The 17,607-nt window shown below is 40.0% G+C and overlaps 1 protein-coding gene across 2 annotated transcripts in view; it reads right to left on the reverse strand.

Annotated features, from left to right (window-relative positions):
• The window catches only part of TFAP2D (transcription factor AP-2 delta), a 56,124-nt gene that overhangs the window by 28,884 nt on the left and 9,633 nt on the right, over positions 1 to 17,607 (reverse strand). For both annotated transcript variants that reach the window (XM_045805226.2, XM_087856905.1), the window contains 2 exons: positions 12,529 to 12,694; positions 12,259 to 12,377 (listed from right to left, as the gene is read on the reverse strand). In XM_045805226.2, coding sequence (XP_045661182.1) covers positions 12,259 to 12,377; positions 12,529 to 12,694 — 285 coding nt within the window. The remainder of the gene's footprint in view (positions 1 to 12,258; positions 12,378 to 12,528; positions 12,695 to 17,607) is intronic.

The following is a 17,607-nucleotide window of genomic DNA, read 5'->3' on the forward strand; positions in this document are numbered from 1 at the left end:
GAGATGAGGTAGGATGCCCCAGGTCTTCGTTTGCAAAACAGGTTTAAGTCATTTTTACATTTTAATGCATCGTGTCACTTGACAAACCAGTACCTGCTCCACTCTTTTTTACACAACCGAAGCAATACGCTAGCTTCAGCGTGGATGACCGTTTTATATCATGTCATTCCAAGAATATTTTAGAAGGAGGATGGATGTTTGGGGGGTAGGGTTATCACTAGCACAGGAGTATGTTAAGTGCAAGGCTTTAGGGTCTATAAGCCAACTAGTGCTTACCCCCCTTCCAGAAAAGCAAAAACCCCTATTCATTTTTTCAGTAATAACATCAGCAGTAGGTGAGTCATACTGAGTAAATTTCTCAAAAACCTAGCAGAAGTAAAATGACAAAATATGAGAAGAGCATAAAAAAAAATTTGCTCCCTGATGTCAGGGCACTTGTTTTCCACACTCAAAAGCAAAAAAGTGAACCAGTAGGGGAAAATATTAGGAAAAGTTTAAACGTCCATCCTGATGCAGCCTACGTGTGGAAGGTTAGTGGGAAAATGTTCTCCAGATCACTTGTTTTACTGAGTTTCTGGGCTCCCACATTATTTTACAAGAAGATCTAAATGTATTTTTAAATAGAAATAAATAGACCTGATTTTCAGCCTTTTATAAGTCATTCAGGATTTTTCCTCCCTTTAGAATTGTGTTTTAGGAGAAGATGTACTTGAGACAATTAAAAATCAACACCTAGTGCACTAATTTGCACTAAAGGATACTTCTACATTGTTACCACCAGATAATTCATACCACCTGCCACTGTAGCGATATTGCCTTAAAAATGATTTGTTTAACTTAGTATTGCAATACCCAATGTTATTAAATAAAGGCAACAATTCATACGTGTTAACTTCTAGTCACATATCCATGATTTCAATTTGATTTGTATGTATGGGAAACTAGCACTTTGAAATCTCTCTGTGGGATTATTCCAAGAAGTACCTATTAGAAAGCAAATGTGAGAGGTGTCTGACTGGCTCAGAAGGTAGAGCATGTGACTCTTGATCTCGAGATTGTGAGTTCGAGCCCCACGCTGGATGTAGCGGTTACTTAAAAAGAAAGTCTTAAAAAGAAAAGAAAGCAAATTTGAGAATATTTTCAAACCTGAATAAGATATTCTATAAAATAAACTGTTCAGAATATCAAGCTATTGCAAACGCTAGAGCTGAAGGATGAAACTAATATATTACAGGTTTCCCAAACTATTCTGCAAGGAATGTATTCTATAGCACTACGGATAACACGATCTATGGTAGAAATTAGTGCCTTATAATGTGGTAGTTCCCTAGTTTAATGATGATGTTGCTTAAACACCAACACTTTGTTTTTCAAAGCAATAATTTTGTTCCCCATTCCACACACACTTAGCACAGCACCTGATTCATAATAGGTACTTAGTAAACATCGGTCACACGACAAAGCTTCCAAATATGTTATTGGTTAATGAAACAATAGTCTTGTGAAGACTTCTAAAGAAAATGGTGAAAAACTAGAACAAAGAGAGTTGCTAGAAAGAATGAACTATATAGAAAATCCAAAAAAAAAAAAAAAGAAAGAGTATATCATTGTATCAGTGTGGAGCCATTTTATAAAATAGAGTCTATTTATACTTTTCAACACTTGCTGCTCCCATAACCTGGGGTTTTTTGTTTTTGTTTTTAATGTACAAGTGTCACCCCATATCAGTTAATCTCTGGGTATGTGCATGCTTTGAAGCTGCTGAAGGAATCTCAGGAAACATTAAGAACGGCTGTCCTAAGGTGAAGGGAAAGCATCATGTAGGGATTAACTGTACACCTTCACTAAATACAAGAAGTCTGTGGCTTATATGAAAGGAAGGCAGTCACTATCAAGTCAATTTTAAACTCTAAAGACCTCTGTCTATCTGGGCTCTTGCATAAAGAGTTCTGCCTTATTTGGCTGACATAGTATAAACTCTAAAAACAAAAAAAGGACAGGCACCTGGCTGGCTCAGTTGGTAGAGCATGAGACTCTTGATCTCAGGGTCATGAGTTCAAGCCCCACACGGGGCATGGAACCTACTTTAAATAAATAAATAAACAAACAAACAAATAAATAAATGAAATAAAAAATAAAAAAAAAACAGAAATGTGGTAGAAGTAGAGACAGACAGCACTGTTAAGGAAACAAAGTCATCAGTCTACTAAAAAAGTATTTGTACAAAGAGATGTGGTGTGAAATGAAGCTTGCTTTTCATACTAGTAGGGAAAAGATGGGTTTTCAAGAAAAGGTGTTGGGACAACTGGGTGGCCATCTGGAAATAAACAAATAAAATTGGATCTATACCATGCATCTAATGACAAAACAAGGTCCAGATGGATCAACAATTTAAACATAAAAAAGTAGAACCACAAAGTAATTGGAACATGGCAGAATTCTTTTATAGTCTTGGAATAAAAGAAGTATTTTAAAATATTACAATTAAAACTAAAAACCATGATATAAAATATATGAGACATATGATTATACTCATATCAAAAAGTCCGTATGACATAGACCTAAACAAATAAGCAAACCAACAGAAAACTCGTAACAGCAAACAGACAAACCAAAGCTAGTGGTGGGGAGGCTTTGCAATGCAGATCAGAGACATACAGCCAGTTTTCTGCTATATAATGAGCACTTACCAATCAATAAGAAAAACATTTAAAAATACCTCATAAGGACAAAGTAAATAAACAGACAGAGAAGCTCATTAAATTCTTCTAGGAATACTCAACTCAACCTCCTTCGTAAGTGAGGTAGCCTTTTTTTTTTTTACCCCATCAAATTAGCAAAGATCCAAAAGTTGATAGCACTCTGTTTGGGCTCAAGTACAGGGCAGTACTATCATATATGCTCCTTGCCCCCCCTTGCTGATGGGGTTATAAATATACAGCCACTATGGAGAACAGGTTTCCAATAATCTGCTAAAATTACAAACACAAATATCTTTTGACCCTGCAACATTCCTAGCAATTTATTGAATAGATGTACTTACATATTTGCAGAATTATTTATGTAAGTGTGAGGTTACTCATTGTAGCACAATTTGTAATCGCTGAAGATTGAAAACTTCTATATAATATTCAGTAGGGAACTGGTTAAATAAATTATGAGACATTCAAACAAGGGAACATCATGAGTGTTTAAAAGAAAGGGCTTACAACTTGTAAGCCCTGAGAAAAAACACTATTATAAGGTGTGAAAAAAAGAACCCAACAGAAGAATAGTATGTATAGAATACTATAATTTCTTTTAAAAGTTAAAAAATCCTTGGAAGGAAATAAAGAAACCGTTTGTTTAACAGAACATTTGTTTTCTTCCAGGAGGGGAACTGGACAACTAGGGAATAGAGTGAAAAACAGGCATTTTACTATACACTCTTCTGTAACTTCTAAATTTTCTTCTATTTGCATAAATTATCTATTTAAAATTATATTAATTCAAAATTAAAATTACTCTGACTCTGTTCTTAGATTTATTTATTATTTTTTTAAAAGATTTTATTTATTTATTTGACATAGAGAGAGACAGCCAGCGAGAGAGGGAACACAATCAGGAGGAGTGAGAGAGGAAGAAGCAGGCTCCCAGCGGAGGACCTGATGTGGGACTCGATCCCAAGACTCCGGGATCACGCCCTGAGCCAAAGGCAGATGCTTAACAACTGAGCCACCCAGGCGCCCCCCGTTCTTAGATTTAATTCTAAACTCAAATATTTGTTGTAAATTAAAACACAAGCAATTCGCAAACTGCCATTGTTATTCAGCAGTATGTAGACAGACATCAGTAGGGAGAACTACAGTCTATAATTTTATTAAAATACCTATGAATTTTGATAAATGTAAATCATGGAAATAAAGTAGAAGCTGAGTGTTTGAAAAGGACTTTAGTCGAGACATATACGTTGAAAGAGAGAATAATGGAAAGAAGAAAATAAAATCATGAGGGAAATAATGCAGAGACGTGTTTTTAAGTGAGCAGCACAATTTGCAAGAGTGAGCAGTGAGATGGACCAAAGTGGGCAAGGGCAGGCAGGACTCGGCCAAACAGGCTTGGAGACACTGCCTTTTTGCAATGAGTAAAAGCAAGAATTTAAGCACACTCCAAGCACATAGTCAGACACAAAGGCATATGGATAGTAGCCTATTACCTCTGTCCCTACATGTACACACTTTTCCCCCGAAGGTGAGTGAAATCATAAGATGCAGGTCAGGGAAGCAATATTACAAATGAAGAACACGTTTCCTAAGATGGTATCTATTTGTCCACAACGTTGTCTGATACAATCTTCGTTCACTGAGATCAATTCTTGAAAATTCGGATAAGTACTAGTTCTCAGATATAATATCTAATTGTTATCTAGTTACCAATTATCAAAGCAGAGGCTCTCAGAAACTCTTCCACAATTTAGAATAAGTAGTTTACAGATAAGGTGGGACCTATTAGTCTAAGAGGGGAAAAAAAAAGCTTTTCCAAGACAGATCTTAAAATGACTCACATAGGCTCTACTAGCGTTTGTTTTATTGAGCCCAATGCCGCTGACAGCTCTGAAATACAAAGACTGTGCCCAAGACATTGTCCCTGCCAGGGTGTTTGCATGCAAAAGGGCACACTAGGTTCTGCTAGTGATGGAGCTCTTCCATCCGACTGTCTGACCACAGTGAGCACTAGTTAGAGCTATTATCACAAAGGGCCGGTTTATTATTCTTTTTATATCACACACAGTTTAAGAAGGAAGCTGGAAACCTTCATCCTGAAGGAGGGTCTAATGTGGGAATATGAGTCTGGAATGGCCAGCCGAGGAGTTATTTGGGGATGAAGGTCCTTTCAGGCTTACAATCATGCCATGGGTCCCTGAAGGCTAGCTTTCAGCTCCAGATTTCCATAGAAACACCACTGGGGTACCATGTGAAAGTAATGAGAATATCTGTTTTGTTCTAAGTTTCATGAGAAGAACAACCGAAGCTGAGCATGCCCCGTGCGTGTATTATCACTAATACTTGGCAAAGGATTTTGGTGTTTGAATCCTATGAGCCTCAAGCAGTGAACAATACTTCTTCCTAAAATAAAAATTCATGGACTAATCCCATCAAGAAAACTTGGTATACCTATACTCATTCGCTATACCTCATCTCTAGGAAAGTTCATTGCCAAGTCAGTTGTCCCTGTCTGCGTGAGTGTACTTAATCCTACGTAAGATGTGCAAGACAGATGGGGCAGAGATGAGTGAGGGACCATCAGAGATTTGTCCTTTCTTTACACACGACACAGCATGGCTGCTGAGAAGACTCTGCCCAGCTAGAGACTACTTTTCTAGTAGCCCCCACACCCACCTCTGGAATTGGGTGTGGCCACATGACTAGTTCTTGGAATGGGGTGTGGCCACATGACTAGTTCTTGGAATGGGAACAGTAGTAATGTGGGTCACTTCCTGGCCAAGTGGGGTTAGAAGCTGTGTACTTTTGCCGCCACGTCTCTCTTTATTGCGAGCTCAATGAACGGGGCTCCTAGGACCTAGAGAAGGGAATAGCTACGGATGAAAGGACTCTGGGTCCTTGACTAAACTGTGAGAAAACGCCCCTGGTGAAGAATGCCCACGTCAGACTATGATGAGAAAGAAGCTTCTATCATGGAAAGCCACTGAAAATTTGGGAATTAACTGTTATAACAGCTAGCATTATCCTAACCATTACAGATATTATGATCTTTATTTATAAACTCAGAAAATAAAGCTGAGTCAGGTTAAGTAACCAGCTCAAAGTCTGACAAAATTTCAACAGTGTGGGGCGCCTGGGTTGCACAGCGGTTAAGCGTCTGCCTTCGGCTCAGGGCGTGATCCCGGCGTTATGGGATCGAGCCCCACATCAGGCTCCTCCACTATGAGCCTGCTTCTTCCTCTCCCACTCCCCCTGCTTGTGTTCCCTCTCTCGCTGGCTGTCTCTATCTCTGTCGAATAAATAAATAAAATCTTAAAAAAAAAATTCAACAGTAACTTTATTCGGGGCAGGGGAGGCGTACTTGCCCAAGGGAAAATACATTTTGCAAGTGAGACAACTAGTTCATATGAAGTAAGACGTGCAGGGCTGGGTCTGGAAGCTTACATTTTCTGAAACTGAAGAACGAAACAACAGCAACAAAGTATTTAAACTCGAAAAGAGTAAATGGAGATAATATACATTATTTGTAAATGAGCCCCTTTCTTTTGCTGGTATATATTCACACCCTTCTCTGCCCCACACTGTTTTGAAATACACACACACACACACACACACACACACACACACGCACACAGAGGATTTGACCCCTTGTCACAATAAACTGCAAGTCAAGGTATTTATGTTTAAGTACTTAAATGGTGCTTTCAGAACTCCCAGTGTTGCCCGAGAATGTTACATGAACTTTTGCAAATTCAGCGCAACTGTCCCAGAAAAACACCCCACTCCAGTGAACACTCTGCAACTTTGGCCATCCTGGAAAAACCTCAAGTGAGGGGGGAGCAATGGGTAGGAATAACTACATCATTGATTCCTCATGTTTGTTTTAACAACCACCAACTCTGCAAAGATTGTTCTGGAATAAAATACGGAAAAGGCAGCTAACAGAAGCTGCTGATTCATAAATAATAAATATATAGTAAGAGTATTAGAATCAGAACAATAATATTGGCCAAATTCTTTGAATGTTTTCCAAAGATAGAATTATTGCCACTATAGAAGAGGCTGGGATTATCCCAAGATCTCAGGAAGATATGTGCATTAGGTTAAACAACTCTAATCCACCATATTTTCCAGAGAATAACATCTCTCTGATGTCACAGATAACCAGAATGAGACAAAAGGGAAGTCACAGCAATATGACTAAAACAAGGGGATACAAAAAGAACATCAAGTTTATGATAAAGTGGGAAACAAGAAGTTGTATCAACCATTAGTTACATATCAAAAACCCATTAGATGAAGACATATGGATAAAAAGGGGAAATGATCTACTTTTACATTCTGAGGACTCTGAATTCAAATATTTATGTTTCATTTTAGCTCAAATGTTTGTTAGATAGACCCAAAAAGTCCCCACTCTAAATATCTGCTTTACCAAAATGTTCACTTTTCAAACAACTTTGTGAGGTAAAAAGAAGTCAGTTTCAAGTTCTTCATCCCAGTGGTTACTGGGTACAATGATATTTGTAAACAGAAATGTTGTAAATTATTTAAACATAAATTTTCATTAAATAGCCCTCTCCTTTAAGTTCCTAAAATAATCCCTAAATAATTACTTTAATATGTTGATTTGAGAGCAATGTTAGGATGGCACTGTCAGTTGAGTGACTCCATTTAAAAGAAATACAGGGGGAAATTATTATAAAACAATTAAAAACAGAATGATAGAAAGCCCAAGGCAAGCATGGAAATTTGGACTATCATAATGAAACTACTGTTATGTCAGTAACAGCGGTAGTTTTTGAAAAACAAATGTTCATTTGCTAATTTCAATCCTCATTATAAAAAGCACCTTGCTGTTCACTGACTGGATATTTACAAGCTTGTATCATCTCTGTACGTAGAGTTTTCATGCACTACTTTTTTTGGGGGGGGGATTTCTATCAAAATAGAAACAATTGACAAGGCCGTATCCAAATCTTCCCCAGAAAAGGCCTGACAAGTGCTGTAACACCATGGTAGGCTGATGTTCATGAAATTTATTTCTACATCTGGTGTATGAGAAATAAAGCCAGTTAGATATTATCACACTTACGCTTAAGTCCTGTAGCAAAATTGGGCTGGGGTGGGGTGTGTGACTGAATGCTAATAATATATTAGACCATCAGGATGTTTGAGAAATAACTCTATAAGAGTCTCAATCAATAGTCTTAACAGACATTTAAGATACATCAGAATAGGGAAGGCTGGGTGGCTCAGTCATTAAGCGTCTGCCTTCGGCTCAGGGCATGATCCCAGGGGTCCTGGGATCAAGCCCTGCTCGGGCTCCCTCCTCTGCTGGGAGCCTGCTTCTTCCTCTCCCACTCCCCCTGCTTGTGTTCCCTCTCTCATTGGCTATCTCTCTTTTTATCAAGTAAGTAAATAAAATCTTTTTTTCAAAAAAAGGTACATCAAAATAAAAAGCTGCACAGCAAAAGAAACAATAAAACTAAAAGGCAACCTGCAGAATGGGAGAAGATATTTGCAAATGATATATCTGATAAATTGTTAGTATCCAAAAGGTATGAGGAACTTATAAAACTCAAAACCCAAAAACCAAATAATCCAATTTAAAAATGGGCAGAAGACCTGAATAGACATTTTCCTGAAGAAGACATCCAGAAGGCTAAGAGACACATGTAAAGATGTTCATCCCCACTCACCGTTAGGGAGATGCAAATCAACACCACAGTGAGATATCACCGCATACCTGTCAGAATGGCTAAAATCAACAACACAAGAAACGACAGGTGTTGGAGAAAATGTCGGGGAAAAGGAACACTGGTGCACTGTTGGTGGGAATGGAAACTGGTGGAACCACTGTGGAAAACAGTATTGAGGTTCCTTAAAAAGTTAAAAATAGAATGGCCTTACCATCCAGCAACCACACTACCCTAATTCAAAGGGATTACATGCACCCCCATATTTACAGCAGCCTTATTTACACTAGCCAAGATATGGAAACAGTCCAAGTGCCCATTGATTGAAGAATGGATAAAGAAGCCATGGTAGATACACAATGGAATATTATTCAGCCAAAGAAAAGAATGAAATCTTGCCATTTGCAGCGACATGGGTGAAGCTAGAGAGTATAGCCTAGGGGGAATAAGTCAGTCAGAGAAAGACAAAATGCCATATCATTTCACTCATATGTGGAATTTAGGAAACAAAACAAATGAACAAGGGAAAAAGAGAGAAAGACAAACAAGAAACGGATTCTTAACTATAGAGAACAAACAGGGTAACCAGAGGGGAGGGGGTGGGGGGATGGGTGAAATAGGTGATGGGGATGAAGGAGGGCATTTGTTGTGATAAGTACCAGGTGATGTATGGAATTGTTGAATCACTATATTATACACCTGAAACTAATATTATACTGTATCTTAACTAACTGGAATTAAAATAAAAACTTTTAAAAAAGAGAGCCATTTAAGAGAAGCTAAATTACTAGGTACTGGTATTCAAAAATATATACAGGTTATTGCAGAAAATCGAGGAGATAAAGGGGAGATATCAGTAAAAATGATAAGAAAAATATTATTCCTTCCCATAAGACCACAGACTTATAAGAAAGTTGATGGACCATTTTTGGGGACTAGGAATCTAGTTTTGAAATTTCTGAAAAAACTAATCTGAAATGTTGCTGGCTCTTACAAAATACATTTGATAGAAGAAGAAGAAAAGTATCACCCAAATACATGGTCAATTCAAAGTCTTATCAACACCAACTGGTAAGTATGGGGAACTTTTAATTTACCACTTAAATCTGAAAGAACTGGATCAGACCCATGTTAGTTCAAAAAGGATCAAGATTCCAAAAGTACTGAAAAGAAGCATTAACTATGGCAATCTTCCAGGGGCTTGATAAATCAGAAATGCGTCACCATTATTTTGTATACATCCAGCATCATCTACAGGATTCCAAAGACATGAGCCTAATGCAGAAAATGGCATCTTGCTGGCTGGAAAAGAGTTATCAGCTGTCATCACCAATCCAACCAAAATGTGGGAATAAAAATATACAGGAGAGTCCTCAACAGTAAAACTGCTCTTCTCGTCAGCCCAGGGTGAAATAAAGCCTATTTTAATTTAGATGGACTGTCCTTGTTCTTCAAATAGTAGGTTCTCTTCATGTCCTAAGACAACTTGTAGTTTTTTAAACTGTGGGTCATGACTCAGCGTGAGTCTTGAAATAAATTAAGCAGGTTTATCATCAGCATTTAAAAAGGACACAAAAATATGGACTAGAATAAAAATCAGAGAATGTAACACATGCTAATAAAACTTTAAAGTGTGTGTGTGAGAGAGAGAGAGAGAGACAGAGAGACAGAGAGACAGAGAGAAAGTTGCGTGTGCATTTGAGGGTTATAATAGGTGGGGAGTTAAGGGATGCAAAAGATCCCTTTGCCTCTAAATGTCTTTTTCTCAGTTCCACCACAGTGTCTGGAATTAAACAAAATTAACAAAATTAAACAAAAAAGATGTAGACATCATGAAGATTTGGGGGATTTCAAAAGCATCCAATTAAAGTATCTGGAAAGCTTTAAATCTTAGGTTTTATCAGCCAAGGCTGATGTAACTCCTCCATGAACACAAGCCGAATTAATAGAACACACATAGGACACACATAGATACTTCTATGGTAGGAGACATATGTTGAAGAGTAGATGGCAAGACCACAAAGATCACCCTAGGAGGTCCCATATTTAACTTTCACCTCTTCTGTTAGCACTGATTGATGATTCCCACACAGGATAATTCAGTGTGTGGCTACCATAAAAATCAGTCAGAAGAGTTGTGAATATACCCTTTTATGTATGGCTCTTCAGCTTCTATTAGCCAGTATATTCATGGACACCACAGAAAAGTCTTTCTTAGGGCCTTTAATTTTCACACCAGTTACAAATTTCATGAGAATTCACAGTCAGTCCATCCTAGGAAGTGGAAAGGATCTCAAGAAATATTTAGACCAATGATCCTTAAACCTCATTATACATCAGAATCACTAGGGATGTTGAAAAAAAGTATAGATGCCTGGGTCACAACCCGCCCCCCGGCCAGAGATGGAGTTTCAGTTGGTTTAGGGAAGGGGCCCAGGCATTTTTTAATAAACCTCCTGAATTGATTCTCCTGCAGAGTTGGGTTTAAGAGCCAATCAAATCTTACCACCGATAGGATTCTTGAATCTACCTCATTATACTCGAAATAAGTGTTCTGTTCTATTGTTAAATAGCTATAATTATAATTATCTTCTTACTTAGATTAAGCAGGAATCTGTCTTCCCTTAGAATCAACTTGGGTGTCATTTTTCCTACCTTGTCCTTCCCCCAGTACCCCCAACCCATATGAGTGAATGATAGGTCAACTTCCTCCGTCATCTGTCAGTTCTCTGTATCAGCACACACAAGCAAACACATCACAAGACATAGAACACAGTCACAGTAACACTTATTAAATGTTGGTGGTCAATAATATTATTGTTGTTATCACTATTACAATTAGGGAACAAAGTAAAGATAACTATTCTAATCACCAAAGCAATTTTGCCAAGACCGATGTCTAGAACACACTACTTCACAAAGTTGTACAGTTAATGGGAGGAATTGATACTCTGGATAAAGGCAAGATGTTTGTTTTTGTGTTTCCCTTACTTTTCACTTCCTATAGCGCCTTATAGACAAGAGAGTAACCAATGCAAGAAAACTGTCACTCACAGGTGTGTTCAGGTGAGTTTTGGTAGAAAGGACCCTTTGTTCGGATTGAAAACAATAGCATTTCTGGGTTATGGAAGAACTCTCTTTTGGCATTCAAAACTCCCCCACAAAGTCAAAAATAAGTCTCCAATAATACCTCTTCTTGAAAGAAGTTTGAATAAGATTATATAGTTTAGTTCTTACAGAAGAAACAAAACGGGAAAGGTGAGGTGGGAAAAAAATAACTTCTGGGAATATATTTTTACCTCTGTCTCTGTATCACCGGTTAACCTTAACCCTTCTGTGACTCGGCTTATCAACCCAGAAAACCATGGAACATCACTGTACTTTAAGAGATGCCTAATAGAATTAACACAATATGCTCTCAGGCTTGGTATCATGCCTAGGCTTCTGTGAACCCTGTATAAAGGGTGATTATTTATCCTATAGATCATGTTGCACTGAATAATAATGAGTTAAGCTAGATTTATCTGAACTCTAAAATAAACAATAATAAAAATGACAATAGCACAGCCAGTTTATTTGTTGCTGTTATTTAGGAAATACTGGTTGAAGTACTTAAATCTTGCATTGTCTTCTTCTGCGTTATTGCCAACATTAGTATATTAAATGACATTTTATGAATTATCTAAGACTTATGTTGTCTAATTTAGTCATCTTTATCATGATTAATTGGGAAATTCACCTGTAACTGTAAACTGCCTTGCTTTACAGACAAAAATGAAACAGCATAATCTAACAAACCTGAATTCCAACGAATTGCTAACTTTGTATCATTACTTTGCAGAGCTGAAAAATCATACCTTCAACTAAGGAAGTAAGGAGGGTAACATTGGCTGCTTTCCGTCTTCCTGCTGGCAAATTCAGGCCAAGCCTATCCAGTTTCTCTCTCAGACAGCGGCCTCCATTCTTGGATTTTGCTCTGTCCAAAAACAAAATAAAAACTATGTTTTGAAAGTTCACATTCCGAGGGAAATGATAAGAAGATTTGACCAGATGGGGAATTCAACATGAGACAGAAGGCCTAAGGGCTTAGTTAGAAGACGCGACGTGCCAGAAAACAATGGTCTTACCTTCTCAAAATGCCTCCCAAGAGCGAAGCATTGAGGCATTCAGGTGGTGAGAGGCGTCTCTTCACCTCAGCAATCGTCACCTTGTATTTGGAAGTTGAACTGAGAAGGGACAAACGGCCAGGGACAGAGCAAAACAAGTCTGTGGGGTTGACCACACAGGTGCCACCTTGGGGAGGGGGGTGGGGAAGTATATTACATATTAGCGACAGTGAGAGAAGATAATTGCATAAAAGACAGTTAAGATCAAGGCACTACTTGAGATTTGGGAATACACGACAACAATTGTTCTCATGTATACATGACCTGGATCCTCTCAGAAAGCTGCCTGAAGATGACCTTTCAAATAACAATGAAGGTTTTAGTTTTCAGATATCATATAGAACATGTTTGTGGGGGTACAATTTTTTAATTTAAGCAAAAATTAGCATCCTACGTAGTGCTGGCTGGCCCATCAGTGCTAATTTTGACATCATACACACCAAAAAACACTTCAATTCAAAAAACCCCAAACTCCACCAGTTAACCCTACAGAGGGGATGTATGATTTTTCCATGGCTCTGTATATGTGTGTGCATGTATGTACAATATACACAATGGGTGGATGTATTTTATCCGTGACTTACTATATAGACAAAAGTTTTGAAAACTGTTTTTCAAATTGTTTGAAAACTGCCATCTCTTTTCCCTCATCCACCTACGAACTATAGGCACTGGAATCACTCAGTCCCCAGGTATCACCAAAAATAATCTGCCCATTGTCATAAACTTTCAACCCATGTGGGTGGATGATAGGTCACATCTCTCTACCACATGTCAGCCCTCAGGACTGGCACACACAGTCAAATGTTGCACAAGACTTAGAACATAGGAACAGTCACATTAAGTGTTAGTGGCCAATAATATTATTGTTTCGGTTGTTGTTGTCATTATTATTAGGGAACAAAGCAAAGATAACTGCTAATAGCAAAATCACCAAAGCAGTTTTGCTATGCTGGGTTCCTAGAGCAGAAGTCTTTGGTCTCCAAGCTCCAGAAAGTCCCTTGAGCTTTGCTCTCCTCCAGGACAACAGAGTACATTCCCTAACCTCAGGCACCCCTAGTAGACTTGAGGACCCAAGATGATAATCATTCAGGAGGGTTTCCTGCTGCCCAATGCTCCCATACTGCAAAAATCCCGAGCCAATGTCCATACTGCTAACATGGCGGCCATGCAGCCCTGGCATTCAAGGCTGCCTCCTCCCACATTGAGCAATCTCAGGGCAAAGCTAATAGGTTCACTGGTAAGTTCAAATTCAAGGCTTGCTTTCCTGAGCATACATTTGATTTCTTCAACTATGGGAGATCTTAAGTCTCCTCTCCATAAAAGGTCAAGTTCTATGACAGAAAAGAGAGAAAAGTAGGTAGAGGAAGAAAAACAAGCAGGAGAGTGTTGTCCAAAATCTTTTTCCTCAAAGGGTGGTCCTCAACTGGCAGCACTGGCATCTCCTGAGAGCTTGTTAGAAATATGGAATCTCAGGCCCAACTCCAGACCTTCTGAGTGAGAATCTGCATTTTAACAAGATTCCCAGGTGGTTCATGAGCACGTTAAAGCTTGAGAGGCCCTGGTCTAGGACTCACCACTTGCTTCCCACACAGTTCCTCCCCTCCTTTACTAAGCTGCTCAGGTAGAATGTTGTGTTGCTGGGGTCCCTGGCATTCAGATTGGGGTGTGTTCTCTGAGCACAGTGGCTAAGGAACCTGGGAGGATGTTTAAAAAGTGAAGGGGTCCTGGACCTGGGTGGAGAGAGCAGGTTAGCTCTATCTCACTCTTAAAGTGTTTCTACCTCTGTACTACCTGGAATTCTTCCAGACTGTCTTAGAGTCATCCAAGTTTCCCCTGAAAGTACTGGGACCAATGTCTTTCACCTTCAGAATTCTGAAGCTGGTGATCACCCTGAATGACCCCCCAAAACAGAAGAGAGGATATTGAGAACATTAGAGTAGGCAGCCCTCTCCAGACTGGAAGATGAGTCCTGTACACTTGGCTAAATTCCCAATGTTAGTGCCTGGAAACTGGCCCTCAGTCTGAAATCTGAGAGGTCACAATCTCAACTGTCAAACTGCAATCCTTTTCCTGGCATTAAACTTGTGGTCAACAAAGTGGAAAACCATGCAAATGCCTGCCTCAGGAGCCCCAAACACAAATTCGTCCATGCTTCCCTACTTCTCATTGTCATAGAGAATGAACAGGATATCAATGAAGCTAGCTTTTAACTTCATATTGTCAGAATCAGGACCCTGATAACTTTAGGATTTAGGTCTTTGTGGAGTCATCTGAAGCAAAAATATTAAGGAATCATAATGTCTATATTCAAAATTCACAGAGCCCTCTTCCAAAAATGGGCCTCCACCCATGGTCATGGAGTCATAAGCAAATTCACATTCTTACATAAACCCTCTTCTCTTGTACAACAGCCAATACACAACTGAGGACACAAGGAATCTCACCCAATGGGTCTCAAGTAAATTATGAGAGAAGAATGTTTGTGTGTGTGTAACTTTCCCAGAAAGCCAAGGATAAAGAAGGACACAGGTTTAGACCTTTCCTACATGTATTAACCTACAGTGGGTCAGAAACCTAATTTAGGGGGTCAGAGAAGATTATAAAAGATTTTTGTAAAAAAAAAAAAGGGGGGGGTTAATCAGGTTTTCTCCAATTGGAAAATTGCCCCCTGTTGGCAAAGTGAACCCCATGTGTTGAAAGCCAGCTGCTCCCAGGAAAGTCACTGGATCTGCTACCAAGCCAAGTGCTATCTCCCTGGGCTCTGGGTCTTTCTCTCCTGCATCCAGGTTAGGCTTCTGGCTTATGCTCAGATAAGCATTTATTAGGTAAGTTACACAGGCTGCATATTAAGAGTATGCTTTATGCACACACAAACTGCCTGGAGGATTTATTTTGTATTCAGGATTAGCCATCAACTCTAGAGTCTTTTATTTTTTATGTCACAGCATCTTTAAAGGGAATTTCTGTTGCTTTGATAGTTGGCATTGCTGCAGCCTTGGGGAACTCTCCCATCCTGGCTAAAGATTTGGCAACTTGTAGAGTTTACAGCAGCATGGGGCACCTGATATCTTTCTTCCCAGTGGTTAATTTTTGGGGGAGGAAGAAAAGAGTAATAGGTCAAGATAACCAGATTTTTGCATTTACGGTGACGGTCCAAGGAGGTGGGACTTCTTTAAGGGGATCCAGACTACAGATAGCAATGATGAGATTTCAAAGGAAAGCCATGAGATTCAACCATGCCAAGGCATTTACAGTATTCATCCCCAGTGTTACCAGCTGAAGTTCTTCATGGTGCCTGTGTTGCAGGTGGGAACTTACTGAAATTATGTAACATTCTTTCTAGATCCAGCACTCTAGTTAGAGGTGCCTAGTGCCAGAACCAGGCTACTCATGCTGAACTCTAGAATACATCTCTTTTCCATTCATAGTGCATGGAAGTAATACTTCTATGGAGGGCACTAGTTTCAGAATTGAAATTTGGAGATGGGGCTTCCTATTTCCAGTGATGCTCAAACTCAGATCTGTAGCTATAGAAACAGCATAAGAAATCAGGGACTATCTACTTAAGGTCACTTGTCTAGAACATGACTATCATAAAAGGGATAACTGCGCCATCGCTACAGGGAAAAGTCAGCCAGAGAAACTGTGCAGGGGACAAAACCAGGCATGAAACACACAGATGCAGATCCTTCACCTGCCAGACCTTGTTAGATCCCACGAGGCCAAAGAAAAACAGGGTGGGGCTGCGCCCTTCCTGGTGTGGCTGGAGACATCTGGCCCTGTGTTGGCAGGCACAGTGTGGGGGACTGGAAAAAGTACTGGACTGCAAGTAAGTGGTTGGCCAGCTAGCAATCCATGCAACCTTTGATGAATAACTCTGGGCCTTGGTCTGTCCATCTGAAAAACGGGGATGCTCACGCTTACTCAATTTATTTCCCCAGCTCGTGGGAGGTGCAACGGGAAATGGACGCACACGTGCTCAGTAACCTGAGTAAAGCCCACCCAACTTCACCACTGTGTTGAGCAACTACCACGGCTCAGGAGTGAGAGCTGTGGAGCGCAAGAAGATCCCTACCCACCTTTTGCGCGGCTACAGGATAGAACGACAAACGCGGACGCCTGAGTGAGCTTTTCCTCTTCTTATCCAGGCAATTAGGGCGGAGGAAACAGCCGCGACCGTCTCCATGGAGCTGTGGCTCTCCTGGCGCCCCCAAAGCTGCCTTTAAGCCATGCGCCCCCTCTGGGTGCCTTCGTCTCTAACAACAGAGCGGGCGACGGCTGGAGGCCCTGCGCGCTCTCCAGGTGCGATCAATACTTCCTGGCTGGCTTCCGGGCGCGGGGCCCTTGCGCGCAGCCTCTCCAAAGCCGCAGCGCCGCCCCACTCCCCGCCGCTTCGGTGTTGACATAATTAGACCAAATCTTGAGAGCAAAATAAATGTTCTGTTCGCCTTACAGCCAAACAGATGTTTACAATTCAAATGAAAGAAATACAAACGGCAGGGATTTTTTTTCTCCCCTTCTTCATCTCCAGTGATCGCTCGTTTTTTCTGACACATTAAAAATGTGTAAGCGATTATAGGAGTTTCCTGTCCCTGTTTGTTCTGCGGGTGCATTTCTGTGAGGTGCGCGTGTAAACTGGGTGGAGTAAGATCATTCTCCGCTGCTTCCTCTCTAGCCTCTCGCCCTTCTCAATCCCAAACCCCTCGTGTAATCTCCTCCTCGCTCCTCCCCCCAACAGATATTAATTGTAATCAAACAGCAAAGGGATAGTGGTTTAATTGCAATCAAATAGGCCTCGAATGATGCATCAGCCGCTAACTGCGCTGTTTGAGGGGAGGATATACCCTTACAGGTATAACTGGATTACCAGGTTTGAACGCGCTCCTCCCTGTGCACATTCCAGGCAGAACAAAAGAAAGGGAGGTCTGCACAGAGAGACATTGGTTTAATGTGGCTGTGGGTGTGTAATTGCGTGTGTGTGTGTTTGTGAGAATTAATCCCCATTTCTCAATGCAGGGATTGCTTTGATATTAGAGA

Source organism: Ursus americanus, chromosome 29 (genome assembly GCF_024610735.1).
Source record: "Ursus americanus isolate L20-20 chromosome 29, mUrsAme1.1.p, whole genome shotgun sequence".
NCBI lineage: Eukaryota > Metazoa > Chordata > Mammalia > Carnivora > Ursidae > Ursus > Ursus americanus.